Genomic DNA, 27,498 nt, shown 5'->3' with positions numbered 1-27,498 from the left:
AACGTGTTTCAAAATGCGAGATCCCACTGATTTCACCATTATGCCAGTGCTTTCTTCGATGATGAGTTTCTTTCAGAAACCAATAATAAGTTGTATTTTTTGGCAGCACATACAGTTGAAGTTGGAAGATTACATACACTTGGGTTGAAGTCATTAAAACACAGTTTTCAACCACTCAACAAATTTCTTGTTAACAAACTATAGTTTTGGCAAGTCAGTTAGGCCATCGACTTTGTGCATGACACAAGTACTTTTTCCAACAATTGTTTACAGACAGATTATTTAATTTATAATTCACTTTATCACAATTCCAGTGGGTCAGAAGTTTACATATAATAAGATGACTGTGCCTTTAAACAGCTTGGGAAATGCCAGAAGATTATGTCATGGTTTTAGAAGCTTCTGATAGGCTAATTGGCATCATTTGAGTGAATTGGAGGCATACCTGTGGATGTATTTCAAGGCCTACCTTCAAACTCAGTGCCTCTTTGCTTGACATCATGGGAAAATCAAAAGAAATCAGCCAAGATCTCAGAAATAAATTGTAGACATGTCTGGTTCATACTCGGGAGCAATTTCCAAATGCCTGAAGGTACCACGTTCATCTGTACAAAAATAGTACGCAAGTATAAACCACATGAGACCACGCAGCTGTCATACCTCTCAGAAAGGAGACGCGTTCTGTCTCCTAGAGATGAACGTACTTTGGTGCGAAAAGTGCAAAACAATCCCAGAACAACAGCAAAGGACCTTGTGAAGATGCTGAAGGAAACAGGTACAAAAGTATCTATATCCACAGTCAAACGAGTCCTATATCGAGATAACGTGAAATAAGCCACAGCTCTAAAACCGCCATAAAAATGCCAGACTACGCTTTGCAACTACACATGGGGACAAAGATCATACTTTTTGGAGAAATGTCCTCTCGTCTGATGAAACAAAAATATAACTGTTTGGCCATAATGACCATTGTTATGTTTGGAGGAAAAAGGGGGAGGCTTGCAAGCCAAAGAACACCATCCCAGCCGTGAAGCATGGGGGTGGCACCATCATGTTGTGGGGGTGCTTTTCTGCCGGAGGGACTGGTGCACTTTACAAAATAAATGGCATCATGAGAAACAAAAAACATGTGGATGGATATATCATGAGGGAAGCAACATCTCAAGACATCAGTCAGGAAGTTAAAACTTGTTTGGAAATGGGTCTTACAAATGGACAATGACCCCAAGCATACTTCCAAACTTGTGGCAAAAAAACAAAAAATTCTTAGGGATAGTGTCCATTTTTCAGAATTTCCACCTGACTGACGTGCCCAGTAAACTGTCTGTTACTGACGCCCAGATGCCAGGATATGCATATAGTAGCATTGGATAGAAAACACTTGAAGTTTGTAGAAATGTAAAAATAATGCATGAGACTATAACACAATTGACATGTCAGGCGAATATCCAAAGAAAAACCAAACAGACTCTTATAATGGAAAGCTATCGGTCCTATGTAATTCCATCTCCCAGATTGCAATTCCTATGACTTCCAGTTGATGTCAACAGTCTATGATCATTGTTCCAGCCTTGTTTCTTCAAAAAAGAGTAATAATTTTGAGTTCTATTGAACATACTCCCTTCTGTATGAAATATAATAGTTTATTTTCATTTTAGGGTACCTGAGGATTGAATAGAAACGTAGTTTGACTTGTTTGAACAATAATATAATAATAATATATAATAATAATATATGCCATTTAGCAGACGCTTTTATCCAAAGCGACTTACAGTCATGTGTGCATACATTCTACGTATGGGTGGTCCCGGGGATCGAACCCACTACCCTGGCGTTACAAGCGCCATGCTCTACCAACTGAGCTACAGGACCAAACAAAGTTTATCAGTAGCTTTTTGGACTCCTTTGTCTGCATGTTGAACGAGTGGATTACTGTAATCGATGGCGTCAACTAAACTGAACTTTTGGGATATAAATAAGGATTTTATTTAACAAAGCGACCATTCATGTTGTAGCTTGGACCCTTGGGATTGCAAACAGAGGAAGATTTTCAAAAGTAAGTGATTTATTTAATTGCTATTTGTGACTTTATGAAACCTGTGGTGGTTGAAAAATATGTTGATGTGGGGCGCCGTCCTCAAACAATCGCATGGTATGCTTTCGCTGTAAAGCCTATTGTAAATCGGACAATGTAGTTAGATTAACAAGACATTCAGCTTTTAACCTGTTACTCCTACCCCCTACTTTTTCGAACATTCTGTTAAAAATTGCGCAACATTTCAGCGCCCTGCTGCTCATGCCAGGAATATAGTATATGCATATGATTAGTATGTGTGGATAGAAAACACTCAGACGTTTATAAAACTGGTTAAATCACGGCTGTGACTATAACAGAACGTGCGTTTCATTGAAAAGCGCAGGAAAATCTGATCACTGAAAATAGAAATATATATCCATCCGCCACTTCAACCCATTGATAAAGGCGAACCACATTAAATGGGGCTGAGGTTGCAATACCTACAGCTTCCACACGATGTCAACAGTCTTGTCATTTGCCTAGGCTTTGTTTCTTGGTCAAACGAAGAAGAGACAAGCCATTTGTTCAGGTCTCCGACCGGATATTTTGGTTGAGATTTACCCGGACATTATTTCCAGACGTACCCCATATAGAATATACATCGCCTCGTGATCAATTTGATCGCTTATTAACGTGTAACGTGTACTAATACCTAAAGTTGCATTACAAAAGTATTTCGAAGTGTTTTGTGAAAGTTTATCGTCGACTTTTTTAATTTAAAAAAATGACGTTACGTTATAAGACGCTATTTTTTTCCGTTTATCACACAGTCTTCATAGATCGATATCTAGGCTATATATGGACCGATTTAATCGAAAAAAAGACCCAATAGTGATTATGGGACATCTAGGAGTGCCAACAAAGAAGATGGTCAAAGGTAATGAATGTTTTATATTTTATTTGTGCGGTTTGTGTAGCGACGACTATGCTAATTATTTTGTTTACGTCCCCTGCGGGTCTTTTGGGGTGTTACATGCTATCAGATAATAGCTTCTCATGCTTTCGCCGAAAAGCATTTTAAAAATCTGACTTGTTGCCTGGATTCACAACGAGTGTAGCTTTAATTCAATACCCTGCATGTGTATTTTAATGAACGTTTGAGTTTTAACTAGTATTATTAGCATTTAGCGTAGCGCATTTGCATTTCCAGATGTCTAGATGGGACGCCTGCGTGTCAGGTAGGAGCAAGAGGTTAAACAATATAAGATACTTGTATGTCCATAAATGTTTAATATTACGATCGTTTATTTGAATTGCGCACCCTCCAATTTCACCGGATGTTGTCAACAGCTAGCGGATACCTAGCCTTATTAAGGACAACAAAGCCAAGGTATTGGAGTGGCCATCACAAAGCCCTGACCTCAATCCCATAGAAAATGTGTGGGCGGACCTGAAAAAGCATGTGCGAGCAAGTAGGCCTACAAACCTGACTCAGTTACATCAGCTCTGTCAGGAGTAATGTGCCAAAATTCACCAAACTTATTGTGGGAAGCTTGTGGAAGGCTACCCGAACCATTTGACCAAAGTTAAACAATTTAAAGGCAATGCTACCAAATACTAATTGAGTGTATGTAAACTTCTTACATTTACATTTACATTTAAGTCATTTAGCAGACGCTCTTATCCAGAGCGACTTACAAATTGGTGCATTCACCTTATGACATCCAGTGGAACAGCCACTTTACAATAGTGCATCTAAATCTTTTAAGGGGGGGGGGGTGAGAAGGATTACTTTATCCTATCCTAGGTATTCCTTAAAGAGGTGGGGTTTCAGGTGTCTCCGGAAGGTGGTGATTGACTCCGCTGTCCTGGCGTCGTGAGGGAGTGTGTTCCACCATTGGGGAGCCAGAGCAGCGAACAGTTTTGACTGGGCTGAGGCGGGAACTGTACTTCCTCAGTGGTAGGGAGGCGAGCAGGCCAGAGGTGGATGAACGCAGTGCCCTTGTTTGGGTGTAGGGCCTGATCAGAGCCTGGAGGTACTGAGGTGCCGTTCCCCTCACAGCTCCGTAGGCAAGCACCATGGTCTTGTAGCGGATGCGAGCTTCAACTGGAAGCCAGTGGAGAGAGCGGAGGAGCGGGGTGACGTGAGAGAACTTGGGAAGGTTGAACACCAGACGGGCTGCGGCGTTCTGGATGAGTTGTAGGGGTTTAATGGCACAGGCAGGGAGCCCAGCCAACAGCGAGTTGCAGTAATCCAGACGGGAGATTCTTCCCCAATGGGAATGTGATGAAAGAAATAAAAGCTTAAATAAATATTTCTCTCTACTATTATTCGAATTCTATTTCACGTACTTAAAAGAAAATGGTGATCCTAACTGACCTAAGACAGATCATTTAAAAAAACTGAATTTGGCTAAGGTGTATGTAAACTTCCGACTTCAACTGTATGTTGATGTGGGGCTCCGTCCCGCTCAAAAAAATAAAGGGAACACTAAAATAACACATCCTAGATCTGAATGAATAAAATATTATTATTAAACACTTTTTTCTTTACATAGTTGAATGTTCTGACAACAAAATCACACAAAAATGATCAATGGAAATCAAATTTATCAACCCAATGAGGTCTGGATTTGGAGTGACACTCAAAATTAAAGTGGAAAACCACACTACAGGCTGATCCAACTTTGATGTAATGTCCTTAAAACAAGTCAAAATGAGGCTCAGTAGTGTGTGTGCTCTCCACGTGCCTATATGGCCTCCCTACAACACCTGGGCATGCAACTCCTGGACAGTTTGTGGTGCAACGTGGCATTGGTGGATGTAGCGAGACATGATGTCCCAGATGTGCTCAATTGGATTCAGGTCTGGGGAACGGGCGGGCCAGTCCATAGCATCAATGCCTTCCTCTTGCAGGAACTGCTGACACACTCCAGCCACATGAGGTCTAGCATTGTCTTGCATTAGGAGGAACCCAGGGCCAATCGCACCAGCATATGGTCTCACAAGCGGTCTGAGGATCTCTTCTCGGTACCTAATGGCAGTCAGGCTACCTCTGGCGAGCACATGGAGGGCTGTGCGGCCCCCCAAAGAAATGCCACCCCGCACCATGACTGACCCACCGACAAACCGGTCATGCTGGAGGATGTTGCAGGCAGCAGAACATTCTCCACGGCGTCTCCAGACTCTGTCACGTCTGTCACATGTGCTCAGTGTGAATCTGCTTTCATCTGTGAAGAGGACAGGGCGCCAGTGGCGAATTTGCCAATCTTGGTATTCTCTGGCAAATGCCAAACATCCTGCACGTGTTGGGCTGTAAGCAGAACCCCCACCTGTGGACGTTGGGCCCTCATACCACCCTCATGGAGTCTGTTTCTGACCGTTTTAGCAGACACATGCACATTTGTGGCCTGTTGGTCATTTTGCAGGGCTCTGGCAGTGCTCCTCCTGCTCCTCCTTGCACAAAGGTGGAGGTAGCGGTCCTGCTGCTGGGTTGTTGCTCTCCTACGGCCTCCTCCACATCTCCTGATGTACTGGCCTATCTCCTGGTAGCGCCTCCATGCTCTGGACACTACGCTGCCAGTCTGAGATATGGCTTTTTCTTTGCAACTCTCTGAACTGGTTTATGAACTCTCGCCTGTCCCCAACCTGCCTTTTGCTTACACCCTTTTGGTATAATAAATATCGGAGCTCAATCATCTGCCTCCTGTGTCTGCATTTGGGTCTCGCCTTCTGCCCTTATAGTACGAACTGGCCATGACAGACCCAGCAAAGTAGAACCAGCTCTGTCACGCTGTCTCCCTGCAGGGAGCCACCATTGGGAGGCATGAGGAGGAACTGCTGGTCCTTTTGGAAGGGCTTAGTTCCCTGATGGAACGCCACGACAAAGGGTTCAAGGCTATAATGGAGCAAATCAGTGAGTTAGCTCATATGCAGCCCACCACCTCTGAGACCTCCCAACCACCCATTAACCTTTCTACTACTAGTGGATTTGTTCAACCTACCCCGGCTCCTCGAGATCCCCGCTTACCTCCTCTGGAGCGATATGCAGGCGATCCTGGTACTTGCCGGGCATTCCTTTCCCAGTGCTCCCTCATTTTTGAACTCCGGCCCTCTTCATTCCCATCAGACTGATCGAAGATAACGTATTTAATGACGATAATGTCCGGAAGTGCGCTCTCCTGGGCAACGGTTGTGTGGGAGCAACAATCTGCTGTGTGCCCATAGCCTGGAGGAATTCATGGCAGAAGTGAGGAAGGTTTTCGATTCTCTGATGCCCGGGAGGGAGGTGGCTCAAAAACTACTGCAGGTACATCAGAACTCCTGTAGTGTGACATGACTACGCAGTAGAGAGTTCCTTGAATCCAGAGGCTCTGTTTGACACCTTTCTCCACTGACTGTCAGAGGGGATAAAGGATGAGCTCACAGCTCGGGAAATACCACGGGACCTCGATTCCCTCATTGCCTTGGCAATTAGGATTGATGGGCACCTACGAGAACGCAGGTGTGAGAGGTGGTCATGTCTCGGCAACACTCATTCATCTGCTGATGTTGGCGCCCATCCGAAGGAATCTGTAAATCCCTGATGTTTGTATTTCCTGAGGAGAGCCGAAAACAACCGAGGTTCCCAGTGAATCATCAGCGACGGGTAAGTTGATTACTCCTTAGCCCATGCAACTGGGAAGAGCTAGGTTATCGGTTGGGGAATGCTCACGCAGGCTAAATTCTAACTGTTGTCTGTACTGTGGAGGGGCGGGACATTATATAGCCACTTTCCCAGTTAACTTCTTGGTGACAGGGGGCAGTATTTTCACGTCCAGATGAAATGTAAGCCCAAATTCAACTGCCTGCTACTCATCCCCAGAAGATAAGATATTCATAGTATTAGTAGATTTGGATAGACAACACTCTGAAGTTTCTAAAACGGTTTGAATCATGTCTGTGAGTATAACAGAACTTATTGAGCAGGCGAAACCCTGAGGAAAAACCATTCAGATTTATTTTTTGGGGGTCACTCTCTTTTCAATGCGTTTCATTGGGAATCCAGATTTCTAAGGGACCTTCTTGCGGTTCCTATCGCTTCCACTGGATGTCAACAGTCTTTAGAAATTGGTTGAGGTTATTCCTTTGTGTAATGAAGAAGTATGGCCATCTTGAACGTGGGTCACTTGAAGTGTACTGTTAGATAGAGGCGCGTGACCAGAAAGCATGCTTCAGTTTGTTTTCTTCCTGTATTGAACACAGATCATCCCGTCTTCAATTTTATCGATTATTTACTTAAAAAAATACCCAAAGTTTTATTACAAAAGTAGTTTGAAATGTTTTGGCAAAGTAACTTTTGAGATATTTTTGTAGTCACTTTGCTCAAGTTGGAACCGGTGTTTTTCTGGATCAAATGCACCAAATAAATGGACATTTTGGATATATATTGACGGAATTAATCGAACAAAAGGACAATTTGTGATGTTTATGGGACATATTGGAGTGCCAACAAAAAAAGCTTGTCAAAGGTAAGGCATGAATTATATTTTTATTTCTGCGTTTTGTGTCGCGCCTGCAGAGTTGAAATATGCTTTCTCTCTTTTGTTTACGGAGGCGCTATCCTCAGATATTAGCTAAATTTGCTTTCGCCAAAAAGCCTTTTTGAAATCTGACAGGTTGGCTGGATTCACAACAAGTGTAGCTTTAATTTGCTATCTTGCATGTCTGATTTAATGAAAGTTAGATTTTTATTGTCATTTATTTGAATTTGGCTATCTCTGTATTTTCCCTGGCTTTTGGCCAGTGTCCCACACGCTAGCGTCCCACATATCCCAGAGAGGTTGAGTAACCCCTTTCTTTAGTGGGTACAAGTACTCTGGTGAGCCAGACTGGGAGTCCCCTAACTTCCATCTCCCGTCCAACTTGGTTTGTGATTCTGCTGTGGGGAGTCCAGTCTAAGTCTCCCCGGGTGCTCATTGACTCTGCGGCTGATGAAACTTTTATGGATGCTACCATGGTTTCTAAATGAGGTATTCCCACAACTTCTCTCTTTCCCCATGGATGCAAGGGCACTGGACGGCCGCTCTATTGGAAGAGTCACCCATAGCACTGTGCCCGTTCATATATGGGTATCAGGAAACCACAGTGAGATATTACAGTTCCTCCTCATCGATTTCCCTCCCCATGTTCCTGTGGTTTTGGGATTTATTTTCTTGGCTCCAGAAACACAATCCTGCTATTGACTGGACTACGAGCTTCATGCTGGGTTGGAGCCCGTTTTGTAATTTTCATTGCCTGAAAGCGTTCCCCTCAGGATGTAAGCAAAGCCAGGGATGTTGCTGTTGTCCCCACTGAGTACCATGACCTCCTGGAGGTCTTCAGTAAGGCACGGGCTACTTCTCTTCCCCCACATCGTCTTTATGATTATGCCATTTATCTCCTCCAAGACACCACACCGGCTATATTCTCTATCCGACCCAGAGACCAAAGCCATGGAGGAGTAGATTGAGGATGATCTGCTACTGGAGGCATCCATCCGTCTTCATCTCCTGCTGGCGCGGGGTTTTTCTTCGTGTAGAAAAAGGACTAGACCCAGTGCATTGACTACCGGGGTCTGAATTATATAACGATCAAGTATTACGATCAAGTTACCCCCTACCACTCCTCTCCTCTGCTTTCGAACCTCTCCAGGTGGCCACCATGTTTTACAACCTGTACCTTTGGAATGCCTACCACCTGGTTCAGATAAGCGAAGGAGATGAGTGGAAGACAGCCTTTAACATAGCCAGTGGACATTATGAGTGCCAGGTCATGCTGTTTGGAATCATCAATGCCCCCGCTGTCTTCCAGGCTCTGGTAAACATTGTGCTCCTAGACATGCTAAACCATTTAGTGTTTTTTTCCATTTTTTCCCCGGTCTGCCCAAGAACACGTTCTTCATGTCAGACAAGTCCTTTAGTGCCTCCTGGAGAACCAATCGTTCATGAAAGCTGAGAAGTGTGAGTTCCACTGCTCTACAATCTCCTTTCTGGGATATGTCATTGCTGATGAAAATATCCAAATGGATCCTGAAAAGTGAAAGCAGTGGTAGAGTGGCCTCAACCTATGTTCAGGGTGCAGTTACAACATTTCCTGGGGCTCGCTAACTTCTTCTACTGCCGTTTAATTCGGGGTTACAGCACCCTGGTGAACCCCCTCTCTGCACTCATCTCTCCCGTTCACATGATCTCCCAGCACCCTGGCGGTCCCCAACCTGCCTTTTGCCTACCCCTTTTGGTACAATAAATATCGGAGCTCAGCCATCTGCCTCCTGTGTCTGCATTTGGGTCTTGCCTTGTGCCGTTATAAGTTTGCGTTGTTCTGGGAATAGTACACAGAGTTGTACGAGATCTTCAGTTTCTTGGCAATTTCTTGCATGGAATAGCCTTCATTTCTCCGAACAAGAATAGATGGACAAGTCTCAATAGAAAGGTCTTTGTGTCTGGCCATTTTGAGCCTGTAATCGAGCCCACTAATGCTGATGCTCCAGATACTCAACCAGTATAAAGAAGGACAGTTATATTGCTTCTTTAATCAGCACAACAGTTTATAGCTGTGCTAACATAGTTTCAAAAGGGATTTCTAATGATAAAAAATATAAACTGATTAGCTAACACAACATGCCATTGGAACACAAGAGTGATGGTTGCTGATAATAGGCCTCTATGCCTATGCCTATGCCTATGTAGATATTCCATAAAAAATCGGCCATTTCCAGCTACAATAGTGATTTACAGCATTAACAATGTCTACACTTTATTTCTGATCAATTGTATGTAATTTTAATGGACAAAAATGGTATTTTCTTTCAAAAACAAGGACATTTGACCCCAAACTTTTGAACGGTTGGGTGTGTATATATATATATTGTGGCAGACCAGCGGGTTTGGTCAAGACGTTTACACAGATCAAACACGGACAGAGTATGATTAGCTCGGTTTCACAGGTGTTTATTAAAGAATACATCAAAAGAAAAGGATAGGTCTCCCCCATGAGACCCTCTCCGGGATACCGTCTCCTGGGCTCCAAGTCTTGCTGTATACTGAGGGGCACACAAACTCAGCTCCCTCATCTTAGCTTGGGCACCATCTACAACTACACATAAGTCACCTTACTTCCCCCAGTCCTCTCTCTGTGTTGCCTTTCTGGCAGCTTTCTGGGCTTGTGCAGCTAGTGAGCAATCAGCCCTTGATTACTCACCAACTCCCCAATCAGCCCCAATTAGTCTTGTGCGGAGAGCCTGTCGAGACCTGGCACGTCCAGCAGATGGAGCCATCGCCTCGTGATGTATACTCCGTCTGTCACCAGGCCTCGACGAGTCTCACCCTGGTGGCTGACCTGCTGTACACCACAATATATATATATATATATATATAGTTGAAGTCGGAAGTTTACATACACTTAGGTTGGAGTCATTAAAACTAGTTTTTCAACCACTCCACAAATGTATTGTTAATTAACAAACTATAGTTTTTGGCAAGTTGGTTAGGTCATCTACATTGTGCATGACACAAGTCATTTTCCAACAATTGTTTACAGACAGATTATTTCACTTATTATTCACTGTCACAATTCCAGTGGGTCAGAAGTTTACATAGAGTAAGTTGACTGTGCCTTTAAATAGCTTGGAAAATTCCAGAAAATTATGTCATGGCTTTAGAAGCTTCTGATAGGCTAATTGACCACATTTGAGTCAATTGGAGGTGTACCTGTGGATGTATTTCAAGGCCTACCTTCAAACTCAGTGCCTCCCTGCTTGACATTGTGGGAAAATCAAAAGAAATTAGCCACGACCTCAGGAAAAAAATGTAGACCTCCACACGTCTGGTTCATCCTTGGGAGCAATTTCCAAACACCTGAAGGTACCATGTTCATCTGTACAAACAATAGTACGCAAGTATAAACACCATGGGACCACACAGCCATCATACCACTCAGGAAGGAGACAAGTTCTGTCTCCTAGAGATTAATGTACTTTTGTGCAAAAAGTGCAAATCAATCCCAGAACAACTTCAAAGGACCTTGTGAAGATGCTGGAGGAATCAGGTAGAAAAGTATCTATATCCACAGTAAAACGAGTCCTATAACGACACAACCTAAAGGCCGCTCAGCAAGGAAGAAGCCACTGCTCCAAAACCGCCATTAAAAAAACAGACTACGGTTTGCAACTGCACATGGGGATCGTACTTTTTGGAGAAATGTCCAAGGAGGCCTGAAAACCTGACTCAGTTAGAACAACTCTGTCAGGAGGAATGGGCCAAAATTCACCCAACTTATTGTGGGAAGCTGGTGGAAGTCTAACCGAAATGTTTGACAAAAGGAACACCTATGTGAGAATGCTGTTCATTGACTACTGCTCATCATTCAACACCATAGTACCCTCAAAGCTCATCACCAAGCTAAGGATCCTGGGACTAAACACCTCCCTCTGCAACTGGATCCTGGACTTCCTGACAGGCCGCCCCCAGGTGGTGAGGGTAGGTAGCAACACATCTGCCACGCTGATCCTCAACAATGGAGCTCCCCAAGGGTGCGTGCTCAGTCCCCTCCTGTACTCCCAGGCGGTGTCAGAGGAAGACCCTAAACATTGTCAAAGACCCCAGCCACCCCAGTCATATACTTTTCTCTCTACTCTTTTTGGGGGTAAAAACTTCCTTCAGTTTTTACTCCCAAGCCATAAGACTCCTGAACAGGTAACCAAATGGTTACCCAGACTATATGCATTGTGGGCCTCCCCAACCTCTCTTTTACGCTGCTGCTACTCTCTGTTTATCTTATATGCATAGTCACTTTAACTATACATCCATGTACATACTACCGAAATGGCCAGACCAACCAGTGCTCCCTCACATTGGCTAACCGGGCTATCTGCATTGTGTCACACAACCCGCAAATCCCTCTTTTTACGCTTCTGCTACTCTCTATTCATCATATATGCATAGTCATTTAACGATACCTACTTGTACATACTACCTCAATAAGCCTGACTAACAGGTGTCTGAATAATAGCCTTGCTACTCTTTTTTCAAATGTCATTTTACAGTGTTTTTATTTCTTTACTTAAACACACACACACACACACACACACACACACACACACACACACACACACACACACACACACACACACACACACACACACACACACACACACACACACACACACACACACACACACACACACACACACACACACACACACACACACACACACACACACACACACACACACACACACACACACACACACACACACACACACACACACACACACACACATGCTCTGACACTCTGACAGCCTCTGGGGCAGAGGGTTGAATAGGGGATAGGGCGCAGTCTGAGAGCAGCACCCCTCTTATCCTCTACCAGGTGTGCCCATCACCACCTGGTGGAGGAGCTCCTAGCACTCCTATCCATCGCCATGCTGACAAGAGCAAACACACTCCATGACATGGATAAACAAACCTGCTGCTAAGCCACTATCTCTCCATCAGACACATACTCTGTCTCTCTTTTTCTCTCTGTCTCTCTGCATCTCTCTCACTCTCTCTCTATCTCTCCCGCAGCCTCGCTCTCTCTATCCTCACCCTTTTCTCTCTCTCTTCTTCTCTCAGCTTCCCTCTGTCTGTATGACTGCCCTATTCACTTAACTTCCTGCCAGTACTCCATTAGTTATGCTACTTTCTCTACACCTTCTTCACTCTTTCCCAACCCCTCTACCTCCCTCTTCTGCTCCTTCTCTCCCTCCTTCTCGTTCTCTCTCCACTTGACTTGCAGTTATCTATCAAATTTCATCCTGGCGGCTGTGGTGCTGGAATCAATCAGAGTTGACTAGCTTTCGGCTTATCTCAACCTGTGGTGATTGATTTTCCTCGTTAGGTATAATTTGATGCTCTATCCCATATCTTCCAAAGCAAATTAAATTGTAGTCTAGTCAAATGTGGCTCCTAGTCTTGGGCTGCTGTGAGTGATCGAGCAAGTGTGTGTGTAAAAAGATTGTCTGTGTGTCTGTTTATGAGCGCATGTGAATGTGTTTCTGTGTGTCAGCGCGGTGGGATGTTAGATAGAGCTAATGGGAAGTGGCGGACACATGATGGAAAACTAAAGAGGATGCTGTTGAACAGGGCTGCTTTCCCACTGGGCTGACACACTCACTCAGCACAGCACAATGTCTCCTCTGCAACTACTCACTACTGCTAAAATACACTATATCTGAATCTATACTGCTGTACTGAGCCAACGCAACATCTAGGATTGCAAGATTCCATTAAAGTTCCCAAAATTCTCGGTTTTTCCACATATCCCGGTTGGAGGATCCCGGATTTCCTGCTTATTCTGTCCTGATCCCAGGAACTTTCAACCGTGTCAAACAAAGTGTTACCGTTTATTACCGTTTGTTACAATTTGTTGCCATATATATTGTTACAGGCATGCATGCGTGGTGATGGTAACCCACCTCATCCTTGTCTTCAGCCTGTATGAAGAGAGGCAGGGCGAAGCCCACCTGGGCCAGCTCGGTGATGTGCACACGGTACTCGGAGCTGTTGAACTTGGGCGCGTTGTCGTTCTTGTCAATCAGCAGGATGGTGAAGGTGGTCATCACCGAGGCATCTGACGGTGTACGGTCATCGTTCAACTCTGTGCCCTGAGGGAAGAATGGAGGGGAGAAACGGGGGAGAGAGAAAGAGAGAGAGAGAGAGCGGAGAGAGAGACACAGGGGGAGTATCGGAGGAGGACGGGCAGGGAAGACAGGCGAATAAGTGCAAGTGCAATTCATTTCCAGTGTGAACAGGAGAGTGAATGAGAAAGTGAGAGAGGTGTCATATTGGAGCTAAAATTGCTCTGGTGGAGTGAGAGCGGTAAGCACTCAATGGATGCGTCCAAATGGCACCCTATTCCCTACACTGGGCTTCCGATTGGCGCAGTGGTCTAAGGCACTGTATCTCTAGTGCTAGAGGTGGCCCTACAGACACCCTGGTTTGATTCCAGGCTGTATCACAACCGGTCGTGATTGGGAGTCCCATAGGGCGGTTCTCAATTTGCCCAGCGTCGTCCGGGTTTGGCCAGTGTAAGCAGTCATTATAAATAAGAATTTGTTCTTAAAAAGATTGGACCTTTTTTTTTTTTTAATTTTCGCCTACAATTACATACCCAAATCTAACTGCATGTAGCTCAGGACCTGAAGCAAGGATATGCATATTCTTGATACCATTTAAAAGGAAATACTTTGAAGTTTGGGTAAGTGTGAAATTAATGTAGGATAATATAACCCATTAGATCTGGTAAAAGATAGTACTAACAAAAACGCATGCTTATTGTATTATTACATTTTTTCATCATCTTTGCAATGCAAAAGACCATAATGCATTATTGCAGTTTAGGTGCAATTTAGATGTGTGTTCAAAGTTTCAGGTTGATCCAGTGAAGCATTTCATTACTGGACAATATTTTGTATCAAGTCTGCCCAAATGTGCCAAATTGGTGAAATGATACTTAAAGAACATACAAAAATTATATGGCAATACATAATTTAAGTTTACACACTACCAGGAATGTCATACATGATGGATCATTAGCTCATACACTATCTTTCACACATCTAGATGGCCGGACGGGGTGTTTGCGGAGCCAGACACAGCAGGGGTTAAAACTGAAGAACCCAGTTCCTACATTTGAATATAAAAATGTATTTTATAAAACAAAACTACGTTGCATTTTATCTCTGGGATCCTCAGGATGACAAATCAGAGGAAGATTACTGAATGTAAGTACATTATTTTTACCTTCAGAGGTCAATGTATCAAACCAGCTGCCGTCATAAAAGTTTTTTGTTGGTGTGCACTCTCCTCAATAGCATGGTATTTTTTCACTGTAACAGCTACTGTAAATTGGACAGTTAGATTAGATTAACAAGACTTTAAGCTTTCTGTCTATATCAGATATGTCTATGTCCTGGGAAATGTTCTTGTTACTTATAATGTCATGCTAATCACATTAACGCACGTTAGCTCAACCATCCCGGTGGAGGGACACCGATCACGTAGAGGTTATCTGACTTGCCTAGTTAAATAAAGGTTAAATTAAAATGTATAAATAGTGTACTACTTTTGACCAGGGCCCATAAGACTTTATAGGGGTAGGGTTCCATTTGGGATGTAACCAATCTCCTTCAGGTATTTACAGCTGTACCTTTATTGGATCAGGGGGGGGGGGGCAGAGTGACTCAAAGCAATCATAGAAAGCATCTCTAAGTGGGGGCGCGAAGAGTTCACTGTAGATACACATCACACATCACACGCACAATGAGATTTAAGAGAAAATAGTCCCATTACTCTCTCCCTCTATTTTTTTGTTTCTTTCTTTTGCTCTCTCTGTCGATAATGGGAGGAGCGGGGAGATGAAAAGAGGTGAGAGTGTGGAAATAGAAAAGGGTTTTGTCTTTTATTGTAAAAGTGACGAAGCGATGTCACAGGCAATTGGAAAGGTTCGGACAAAAGTGGTGCATTGTGGGTAATCAGGGTTTTGTGTCGTTTAGAGGCATGTAACATCCTCTTCCAAGAAATTAAAATAGTTACACAAGCAATAAATACACAGTAAATAACGAATAACAATAACGAGTGAAAATAACATGGCTATATACAGGGAGTACCAGTACCAAGTCGATGTGCAGGGGTACGAGTTAATTGAGGTAGTTATGTATATATACTGTAGGTAGGGGTAAAGTGACGAGGCAAAAGGATAGATAAGAGGCAGTAGCAGCATTGTATGTGGTGACTGTGTGTGTGTGTGTGTGTGTGTGTGTGTGTGTGTGTGTGTGTGTGTGTGTGTGTGTGTGTGTGTGTGTGTGTGTGTGTGTGTGTGTGTGTGTGTGTGTGTGTGTGTGTGTGTGTGTGTGTGTGTGTGTGTGTGTGTGTGTGTGTGTGTGTGTGTGTGTGTGTGTGTGTGTGTGTGTGTGTGTGTGTGTGATGTGGTGTCAGTGTACGTGTGTGTGGGTAGAGTCCAGTATGTGTGCCTAGAGTCATTGCAGGAGAGGTAGTACAAAGAAGGGTCAATGCAGGTAGTCCAGGTAGTCATTTGATGAGCTATTTAGCAGACTAGTTTAGCAGTATTATGGCTTGGGAGTGGGTCATGTTGGTTTCAGACTTGGTGCACTGGTATCGCTTGCCTTGGCTGGCTAGAGTCTTTGACACTTTTTTGGGCCTTCTTCTGACACCGCCTGATATAGAGGTCCTGTATGGCAAGAAGCTCGGCCCCAGTGATGTAGTGGGCCATACTCACCACCCTCTGTAGGTGTCTTGCAGTTGCTTTGCGACGAAATAATGCAGCCGGCCAAGATGCTCTCAATGGTGCAGCTGTAGAACTTTTTGTGGATCTGAGGGCCCATGCCAAATCTTTTTAGCCTCCTGAGTGGTAAGAGGCATTGTCGTGCCCTCTTCACAACTGTTTGTGAATCATGTTAATACCTTAGTGATGTGGACACCGAGGGGTTTGAATCTCTCGACCCACTCCAGTACACTCTTAGAAAAAAAGGTGCTGTCCAAAATCTTAAAGGTTTCTTTGGCTGTCCCCATAGGAGAACCCTTTGAAGAACCATTTTTGGTTGCAAGTACAACCCTTTTGATTCCCTTTAGAGTTCCATGTACTGTAAAACCCTTTCTACAGAGGGTTAACGTGGAATCCAAAAGGGTTCAACCTGGAACCCAAAAGCGTTCTGTTATGGAAAATGTATACTTGTGCTTTTCTATTTAGCAATTTCTATGTTCTACATTTGTGCTTTTCTATAAACCAATTTCTGTGTTCATGCAAGTGACTGACTGAACAAATCCTCACGAACAGTACCTGCAATTTGGCAGTACGCCCAGACCTTGTTTTGAGAACAAAAAATATCTCAGTTTCAAGGTCTCAGCTTAGAGAGAAGAAGCCTACCCGGTATCTTCCGGGTTGGAGCGAGCGGTCGCATCCGCACCTCGGTCCGCAGGTAGTATAACTTTTCATTACATTTCATTATAGTACAACGGTTTGATTTGTCTAATCTTGCAACTTCTTCTTAGCTAGCTACATAGCCGTCTTTGTATCAAAGATAATTGCGTAACTATCGTATTTCGTCGTCCTAACGTAGTCTACACTGCTATCTGCCCAGCAGCTAGCCAGCTAGCAAATGTCCACCGTCTACCGAATAGCAGCACTGTAGAAACTATTACACTCAACTGAACGACTTGATTAGTGTAGTGTTAGCTAGCTACATAGTTGTCTTTGCTGTCTTCGTATCCAAGATAATTGTGTAGTTTAGAGTGTGTAGTCTTAGAGCGATTATCTTAAATTACCGAGGTTAGCTAGCCAGCTATTTGTCGTCCTTAACGTAGGAGACACTGCTAGCTAGCTAACAGCTAGCCAACGTCTACCGAATAGAACTTCCGCACTCAACCCGGTCGCATTCCGCTTCGCTCCATAGGTAGTATCACATTTTCATTTCATTTCATTACAGCACAACGGTTTGATTTGTTTGATCGTAGCTACCTACATAGCTAGCTACATAGCCGTCTTTGTATCAAAGATAATTGTGTAGTCTAGAGCGATTTTCTAGGTTAGCTAGCCAGCTATTGTCATTCTTTTAACGCAACGTAACGTAATCAACACTGCTAGCTAGCCAGCTAGCCCCCGAATAGCAGCACTGTAGAAACTATTACACTCAACGGAACGACTTGATTAGTGTAGTGTCAACAACGCAGCCACTGCCAGCTAGCCTACAAAGTCAACAACGCAGCCACTGCCAGCTAGCCTACTTCAGCAGTACTGTATCATTTTAATCATTTTAGTCAATAAGATTCTTGCTACGTAAGCTTAACTTTCTGAACATTCGAGACGTGTAGTCCACTTTTGTCATTCCAATCTCCTTGCATTAGCGTAGCCTCTTCTGTAGCCTGTCAACTATGTGTCTGTCTATCCCTGTTCTCTCCTCTCTGCACAGACCATACAAACGCTCCACACCGCGTGGCCGCGGCCACCGTAATCTGGTGGTCCCAGCGCGCACGACCCACGTGGAGTTCCAGGTCTCCGGTAGCCTCTGGAACTGCCGATCTGCGGCCAACAAGGCAGAGTTCATCTCAGCCTATGCCTCCCTCCAGTCCCTCGACTTCTTGGCACTGACGGAAACATGGATCACCACAGATAACACTGCTACTCCTACTGCTCTCTCTTCGTCCGCCCACGTGTTCTCGCACACCCCGAGAGCTTCTGGTCAGCGGGGTGGTGGCACCGGGATCCTCATCTCTCCCAAGTGGTCATTCTCTCTTTCTCCCCTTACCCATCTGTCTATCGCCTCCTTTGAATTCCATGCTGTCACAGTTACCAGCCCTTTCAAGCTTAACATCCTTATCATTTATCGCCCTCCAGGTTCCCTCGGAGAGTTCATCAATGAGCTTGATGCCTTGATAAGCTCCTCTCCTGAGGACGGCTCACCTCTCACAGTTCTGGGCGACTTTAACCTCCCCACGTCTACCTTTGACTCATTCCTCTCTGCCTCCTTCTTTCCACTCCTCTCCTCTTTTGACCTCACCCTCTCACCTTCCCCCCCTACTCACAAGGCAGGCAATACGCTCCACCTCATCTTTACTAGATGCTGTTCTTCCACTAACCTCATTGCAACTCCCCTCCAAGTCTCCGACCACTACCTTGTATCCTTTTCCCTCTCGCTCTCATCCAACACTTCCCACACTGCCCCTACTCGGATGGTATCGCGCCGTCCCAACCTTCACTCTCTCTCCCCCGCTACTCTCTCCTCTTCCATCCTATCATCTCTTCCCTCTGCTCAAACCTTCTCCAACCTATCTCCTGATTCTGCCTCCTCAACCCTCCTCTCCTCCCTTTCTGCATCCTTTGACTCTCTATGTCCCCTATCCTCCAGGCCGGCTCGGTCCTCCCCTCCCGCTCCGTGGCTCGACGACTCATTGCGAGCTCACAGAACAGGGCTCCGGGCAGTCCTCTGGTTCTGCTCACACTGCCCTACCCTGTGCTCTGTCTGACCTCCTTCTCCCCTCTCTCTCCAGATGAAATCTCGCGTCTTGTGACGGCCGGCCGCCCAACAACCTGCCCGCTTGACCCTATCCCCTCCTCTCTTCTCCAGACCATTTCCGGAGACCTTCTCCCTTACCTCACCTCGCTCATCAACTCATCCCTGACCGCTGGCTACGTCCCTTCCGTCTTCAAGAGAGCGAGAGTTGCACCCCTTCTGAAAAAACCTATACTCGATCCCTCCGATGTCAACAACTACAGACCAGTATCCCTTCTTTCTTTTCTCTCCAAAACTCTTGAACGTGCCGTCCTTGGCCAGCTCTCCCGCTATCTCTCTCAGAATGACCTTCTTGATCCAAATCAGTCGGGTTTCAAGACTAGTCATTCAACTGAGACTGCTCTTCTCTGTATCACGGAGGCGCTCCGCACTGCTAAAGCTAACTCTCTCTCCTCTGCTCTCATCCTTCTAGACCTATCGGCTGCCTTCGATACTGTGAACCATCAGATCCTCCTCTCCACCCTCTCCGAGTTGGGCATCTCCGGCGCGGCCCACGCTTGATTGCGTCCTACCTGACAGGTCGCTCCTACCAGGTGGCGTGGCGAGAATCTGTCTCCTCACCACGCGCTCTCACCACTGGTGTCCCCCAGGGCTCTGTTCTAGGCCCTCTCCTATTCTCGCTATACACCAAGTCACTTGGCTCTGTCATAACCTCACATGGTCTCTCCTATCATTGCTATGCAGACAACACACAATTAATCTTCTCCTTTCCCCCTTCTGATGACCAGGTGGCGAATCGCATCTCTGCATGTCTGGCAGACATATCAGTGTGGATGACGGATCACCACCTCAAGCTGAACCTCGACAAGACGGAGCTGCTCTTCCTCCCGGGGAAGGACTGCCTGTTCCATGATCTCGCCATCACGGTTGACAACTCCATTGTGTCCTCCTCCCAGAGCGCTAAGAACCTTGGCGTGATCCTGGACAACACCCTGTCGTTCTCAACTAACATCAAGGCGGTGGCCCGTTCCTGTAGGTTCATGCTCTACAACATCCGCAGAGTACGACCCTGCCTCACACAGGAAGCGGCGCAGGTCCTAATCCAGGCACTTGTCATCTCCCGTCTGGATTACTGCAACTCGCTGTTGGCTGGGCTCCCTGCCTGTGCCATTAAACCCCTACAACTCATCCATAACGCCGCAGCCCGTCTGGTGTTCAACCTTCCCAAGTTCTCTCACGTCACGTCACGTTCATCCACCTCTGGCCTGCTCGCCTCCCTACCACTGAGGAAGTACAGTTCCCGCTCAGCCCAGTCAAAACTGTTCGCTGCTCTGGCCCCCAATGGTGGAACAAACTCCCTCACGACGCCAGGACAGCGGAGTCAATCACCACCTTCCGGAGACACCTGAAACCCCACCTCTTTAAGGAATACCTAGGATAGGATAAAGTAATCCTTCTCACCCCCCCCTTAAAAGATTTAGATGCACTATTGTAAAGTGGCTGTTCCACTGGATGTCATAAGGTGAATGCACCAATTTGTAAGTCGCTCTGGATAAGAGCGTCTGCTAAATGACTTAAATGTAATGTAAATGTAATTTCCACGACGGTTCTACGGTTCTAATATAATTATATTACTACAGAACTTAAAAGGGTTTGCCAATGTGGACAGCTGGAAAACCCTTTGTTCACTCTTTTTTTCTAAGAATGTACAACCTCATTGACATGGATGAGGGCGTGCTCACCCCACCGTTTTCTGTAGTCCACGATCAGCTCCTTTGACTTGCTGACATTAAGGGAGAGGTTGTTGTCCTGGCGCCACACTGTCAGGTTTTTGACATCTTCCCTATAGGCTTCCTCATTTTCGTCTATGATCAGTTTGTCATGACTCTCTCTCCTGGGTGAAGATCAAAGGTGCCAGATCATCTAGTTCAATGGCCGACAGATAGCCAAACTCTCTCCTGGGGAGTAGGCCCGGTTTATGACTTAAAGATAAGAACACATTCTTATTTTCAATGACAGCCTAGGAACAGTGGGTTAACTGCCTGTTCAGGGGCAGAACAACAGATTTGTACCTTGTCAGCTCTGGGATTCAAACTTGCAACCTTTCGGTTACTAGTCCAACACTCTAACCACTAGGCTACCCTGCCACCCCATAAAGAGAATAGGGTGCCCTTTTGGACGCAACCACTATCTAAGCTGGTCTAAAATTGAAAAAAATAATTATATTACTACAGTACTCAGAATCAATAAAGACACCAAAGAAGAGGGAAGGAAAATCTTCATATTATACATTTTCAAAAATAAATGTTTATTTTGGTCTATGAATTTTCTCCTAGTTTGCTGAAATGGTTGATTTCAATCAAGAGTAACGAGTGAGGTGGGAGGGGTATATTTTATAATAAGATGTGATGGAATTCCCTGTTTGCATTATTATACTAATGCTCTTCAAAAAATGGTTCAAAACGGTTCGCTGTTTCTACCTGGAACAATGTAAAGGGTACTTCTACAGTGATAAGCCGAATAACCCTTTATGGTTTTAGAGTAGCACCTTTTAACTAAAACCACACACACCTATTTGTGTGTCTAAACCAGACAAAAGGTTCTGGTAGAAAGCAGTCATCAAGATTCACTCTGTGAAAACGGGCTTTTAACCAAAAATCCCTCCAACTCTTCCCCCTCTCCCTTTGCCATACTAAAATTCATTTCATGCCCCTTCTCTCAAACTGTGGGAACCATTTGGTGAGGAGAGGAGGGGAAGCATAGAAGTGTAAGTAAGGAGATGAAGAGGCCAGGGGTGAGAAGGAAAGACTCCCACTATGACAGAATGCACCAAATTGAGAGAGAAAGAGAGGGAGAGTGAGAGAGACTTCTCACGGCTCAGTGAAGGGATATTCAGAATCTACATCTGGCTCAGAAAGACAAAGATGAAGAGGGAGAGAGAAGGAGCAAGTAATCTCCAAAGCATTGGCCTGGCAGGACTCCATCAACATTAAGAACATCTTCCATTCCTTTATCCTCCCAGGTTGCTCCCAAGGAAGTCTAACCGTTCTCTAAATATGAGGAACTCAGCAGGACACTGTCATAATAAGCCTTAGGGTGGAGTGTGGAAATGCACACCTGGCAGATTATACCTCACATCCCAATGCCTTGAATGAAGTACTGATGATGTTTTCTATACTGTACCAGCATACATGATATCTTAATTCAACATTTGGGTACTGTATGTGACTGGGAAGGTTTACATCTAAAGAAAATGTAGAGTGGTGGTGTAGTTTTTGTTCAGTTTAGGTCTCTCTCTCATCAGTGGCAGGCCTAAACACAAACAGACAGACCTTGACGGTGAAAGTGAATCCGGGTGAGTAGAGGGGGTTCTCTCTGTCCAGCTGTCCATTTACCGTCAGAGAGCCACTGATGTAGTCCAGAGCAAAGATACTGTTGGTATTGCCTGGAGGGATGAGAGAATAGGGGGAGAGAGGGAAAGGATGGACGAGAGGGGGGTATTAGAGGTTGAGAGAGGGGAGGAGAGAAAGAGAGAGAGAGAGAGAGAGAGAGTAGAGAGACATGAGGGAAGAGATGAGCGAGAGAGAGGAAAGGGAGAGAGATTCAGTGATCCTCATCTCTCCAACTAATGTCTGTAGCGGTCATGATATTTTGTCAGCCAGTGATTGTCATTGAAATAACTGCTGGTCTCATGGTAATTGACTATTAATTAACATCAACACATTCAGCATCTCCGTCTTCTACACATAGCCTACAAGCCACTGATGCGGACCCTTGGAACATCTATATATTAAAACGTTTAAAAAATCCATTTAATATAGCTTACACATTTCAACCTAAATTCTAGACCTTGAAGCTAGATCTGCAGAATTTTTTCATTGTTCCCCTCTAGTACAGGACGATCTATACCTGTGACACCAGGTGTGTGCAATTAATGATCAGGTAGAACATAAAACCAGCAGGCTCCGACTTTGGAATGAGCTGAGTACCTTAGGCCTACACCGTCACAATAAATCCATGATTTATTTTAGACAAAGTCTAAAGAAGCCTGATTATGATTATAATAAATTATAATTATGATTATGAATAAAATGTAGCCTACATCAGAAAATAAGAATAGCACATTTTGAGTCTTCCTTACGTTAGGCCCTGACCTGGCTATGCCATTTGGCTGTGGGCGACATTAGTTCATTTAGCAGGCAAGATTTGCTTATAGTTCCAATGACATTATTGAATAGTAAGAACAATTATATTGAACATAGCTGAGTAAAATAGAAAGGATATTTTCCCCCAAACTATTTGGCGGAGTACGCATATGTGTTTACCAAAGAAACAGGTCCTCCTATATGCTTAATTGATATGCAACTTGAGTTGTGATACAAACGTTAGGCTATATGTTTACATTTATAATACATTCTAAGGAGGCACAATGCAAAAAAATATATATTTGAAAAAGTTGCATGCTCTGTTTCTAGCGCAGGCTGCACACATTTCATCAGTCTCTCATTCACAATTTGACAAGCACTTGTGTCACACCCTAATCTATTTCACCTTTCTTTGTGCTTGTCTCCACCCCCCTCCATGTGTCGCCCACCTTCCCCATTATCCCCAGTGTATATTTATACCTGTGTTCTCTGTTTGTCTGTTGCCAGTTCATTTTGTTTGTCAAGCCTACCAGCATTTTTCTCCTTCCTGTCTGTCTCTAGTTTTTACTCATTTTTGACCATTCTGCCTGCCCTAACCCTGAGCATGCCTGCCGTTCTGTACCTTGTCACATCACACTGGATTATTGACATCTGCCTGCCCTGACCCTGAGACGGCCTGCCGTTTCTGTATGTTTTGGACTCCGATCTGGATTCCCGACTTCTGCCTGTCCTTGACCTGTTGTTCTAGTAAAAAACTTTTGTTACTTCAACATTGTCTGCATCTGGGTCTTCCCTAAAACGTGATCATACGAGTTGACTGGTCTGCTGGTGCCATCATAGGCTGGAGCCCGTTCTGCACACGCGCATTGCCTGGGGGCTCGGAATTTTCCCTGGACTTCTCCGCCATTCCCGCTGTCATGTCTTTGGCATCATTAAAGTGAAGACTGTTATTTTATCAAATCAATTCTCTGTAATTATTATTAGGTGATTAAACTAATCATGTAAATGTAATTAACTAGGAATTCAGGGCTCCAAGGAAAATCTTCACATTACAAAGTTATAATTTTCCTAATATAACTATTTTAATATCTGATCAATTCGTTTTCTTATTAATTAGTTGTTTCTTTAACTCAAGTTAGTCTCATTCCAAACGTCACAAATTGTTGGTTATCTTCACAAACCCAGGCTTTACTATGAATCATCCTTACACCAATTGTCTTAATAATTTATTTACTAACTAAATAATCACAGAAACACATAAACACACAAATAGTAGATATGGTTACAAGAAAATGATAGGGGAGGTTCCCTAGTGGGCTAAGCCGATATGACAGCTTGGTGGACAAAGGGAAGTGGGTGTGGACTGAAAAGGGGGGGAAAGACGACAAAAGGAGTCACTACACAGTTGATAATTATATTAATTGAAATGCTAATCCTTTGCAGATCAATTTATATGTACACCTAGTGTGTCGTCGTGATCTCTGTTGGAATCGTCATTCTGAGGAGAGTCCGTTCATCAGAGCATCTCTCTTTCTCTGCTTAGGTGGTTAGAATGGATACTTCAGAGTACCATTCTGAAATGTTCTCATACAAATAGATATTTTGGCAGTTTACGGTCATCGTGTCCCAGGTTGACATAATTTTTCGCTGCAGACTAGTAATTATTATCTATGATTATCTATGATCTACTTATTCGGTAAGGATCGATAGTCTCAGAGTTTAACCATTTCCAGCCATGTAGCCAATGCTCCACGTGGTATGGTTAGGAATTCAACAACCATTACAACCTTAGCTTATACTGAGGTTTTTGTGGTCTAAACTCAACATGTGCCGCCTTGGTGTCCATCGAGGTGCCTGTAGAGGATTGTAGAGGATTTCCTCAGGAGGGGGTTGTATTCGTAACAGTAGAAAAGTGCTGTTCCATGACGCCAGATCATGTCTGTGTTCACGGGGGCTGGCCAATGACTTAGTTAGGGCTAGGGTCCTTCTTTCAGAATTTCCACCTGACTGACGTGCCCAAAGTAAACTGTCTGTTACCCAAGCCCAGAAGCCAGGATATGCATATAAATAGTATCATTGGATAGAAAACACTGTAAAAAAAGTTTGTAGAAATGTTAAAATAATGTATGAGACTATAACACAATTGATATGGTAGCCAAAAATCCAAAGAAAAACCAACTGGATTTTATTTTTTTGAGATCCCATGCTCTTTCAATGGAAAGCTATGAGTCCTATGCAATTCCAGCTCCCAGATTGCAATTCCTATGGCTTCCACTAGATGTCAACAGTCTTTTTTCAAGGTTTCAGGATTGTTTCTTCCAAAATCAGGAAGAATTTTGAGTTTTGGTACCGGGAGTCACATTTGAAAATCAGTTTGTGGCCGAGAGACAAAGAGAACGCTCACTTGCTAATTTTACTTTCCTATTGAACATATTTCTTTCCAAATGAAATATTATAGTTTATTTTCATTTTAGGGTGCCTGAGGATTACATAGAAATGTAGTTTGACTTGTTTGAACAAAGTTTAGCGATAGCTTTTTGGCTTCCTTTGTCTGCGTGTTGAACGAGTGGATTACTGAAATCAATGGCGCCAACTACACAGACTTTATGGGATATTAAGAAGGATTTTATCTAACAAAACGACCATGCATGTTGTAGCTGGGACCCTTGGCATTGCAAACAGAGGAAGATATTCAAAAAGGAAGTGATTATTTAATCGCTATTTGCAAATTTATGAAGCCTGTGCTGGTTGAAAACTATGTTGATGTCAGGTGCCGTCCTCAAACAATCGCATGGTATGCTTTCGCTGTAAAGCCTATTGTAAATTGGACTATGGAGTTAGATTAACAATAATTCAAGCATTTAACCGATATAAGATACTTGTATGTTCATAAATGTTTAATATTACGATTATTTATATGAATTGCGCACCCTCCAATTTCACTGGATGTTTTCACATTGAAGCTTTAACATCACCTTACATCATTTCACAAATAGTTTCATCTTTACTCATTCATTTTATACAAGAATTAGATGCAAACACCATAATTGAGAAATGTACATATTCAGAGATATAGTTATGTGTGTTTTCTGTCCTCTCTGAGGTCACCAAATGAAACACACTCGTCATAACCATCCCTTAAGTGTCCACAGATCATTCCCACCTTCTCTCAAGTGGGCATTTTGTATCAAATCCTCATTTTGGGGATTTAGGGGTTCGCCATGTGAAATCCCTTGTTCTCGCTATGTGTCTCTTTCTGCATGGCCACTTCGCTTCCGCCGCACCGACCCTATGACTGCGGGATTGACCTTCTCCAAGGCACCATTCCACCCCGGGGAGGACTGTATTCTCTATCGGTTCCAGAAACCAAGGCTATTGAGACCCCACCGGCACAGGGTTGTTTTTTGTGGAGAAGAAGAAGGACAAAACCCTGTGCATCGACTACCGGAGCCTCAACAACATCACGGTGAAGGACCGCTACCCACTACCACTCATCTCCTCGGCCTTCGAGCTGCTCCAGGGGGCCATAGTGTTCTCCAAGCCTGAGCTACGGAACGCCTACCACCTGGTGCGGATACGGGAAGGCGATGAGTTGAGACTGCCTTCAACACGGACAGAGGTCACTATGAGTATCTGGTCATGCCATTTGGCCTGACCATTCTGCAGCTGTGTTCCAGGATTTGTTTAATGATGTTCCCTGCGACATGTTGAACAAGTTTGTCTTCGTCTACCTTGACGACATCCTTGTCTTCTCCTGCTCTGCCCAAGAACATTTCCAACAGATTCTCCAACGCCTCCTGGAGTACCAGCTTTTTGTGAAAGCAGAGAAGTGTGAATTCCATTACTCCACCATCCACTTCCTGGGTCACATCATCACTGCAGGGAGTGTATAGATGGATCCTGGGAAGGTGAGAGCGGTGATGGATTGGCCCTAGCCTACGTTTCCTGGGATTCGCCAACTTTTATAATAGGTTTATCCGGGGTTACAGCACCCTGGCTTCCCCCCTGTCTGCACTCACCTCTTCCAATATTCCGTTCACATGGTCCCCAGCTGCTGACCGAGCATTCCGGGATCTCAAACACCCGTTTCACCACAGCTCACATCTTGGTTCATCCTGACCTGTCCCGCCAGTTTGTAGTGGAGGCCAATGCTTCAGATGTTGGAGTGGGGGCTGTCCTGTCCCAGCAGTCTGCCCGGACCTCAAGATACATCCCTGCGCTTTCTTCTCCCATCACCTCAACTCCACGGAGAGGAACTACACAGTAGGAAATCGTGAGCTTCCCGCGGTGAAGATGGCGTTGGAGGA

General features: G+C 44.4%; 1 protein-coding gene across 1 annotated transcript in view; it reads right to left on the bottom strand.

Moving 5' to 3' along the window:
- Window positions 1–27,498, bottom strand: part of LOC118369378 (cadherin-23-like) — a 625,272-nt gene that overhangs the window by 256,195 nt on the left and 341,579 nt on the right. Inside the window, 2 exon segments of the mRNA XM_052498286.1 lie at window positions 13,494–13,682; window positions 22,379–22,491. Of these exon segments, the coding sequence (XP_052354246.1) occupies window positions 13,494–13,682; window positions 22,379–22,491 (302 nt within the window).

Source organism: Oncorhynchus keta, chromosome 36 (genome assembly GCF_023373465.1).
Source record: "Oncorhynchus keta strain PuntledgeMale-10-30-2019 chromosome 36, Oket_V2, whole genome shotgun sequence".
Taxonomy (NCBI): domain Eukaryota; kingdom Metazoa; phylum Chordata; class Actinopteri; order Salmoniformes; family Salmonidae; genus Oncorhynchus; species Oncorhynchus keta.
The sequence above is the reverse complement of the archived record's forward strand: the minus strand, read 5'-3'. Positions and strand labels throughout refer to the sequence as shown.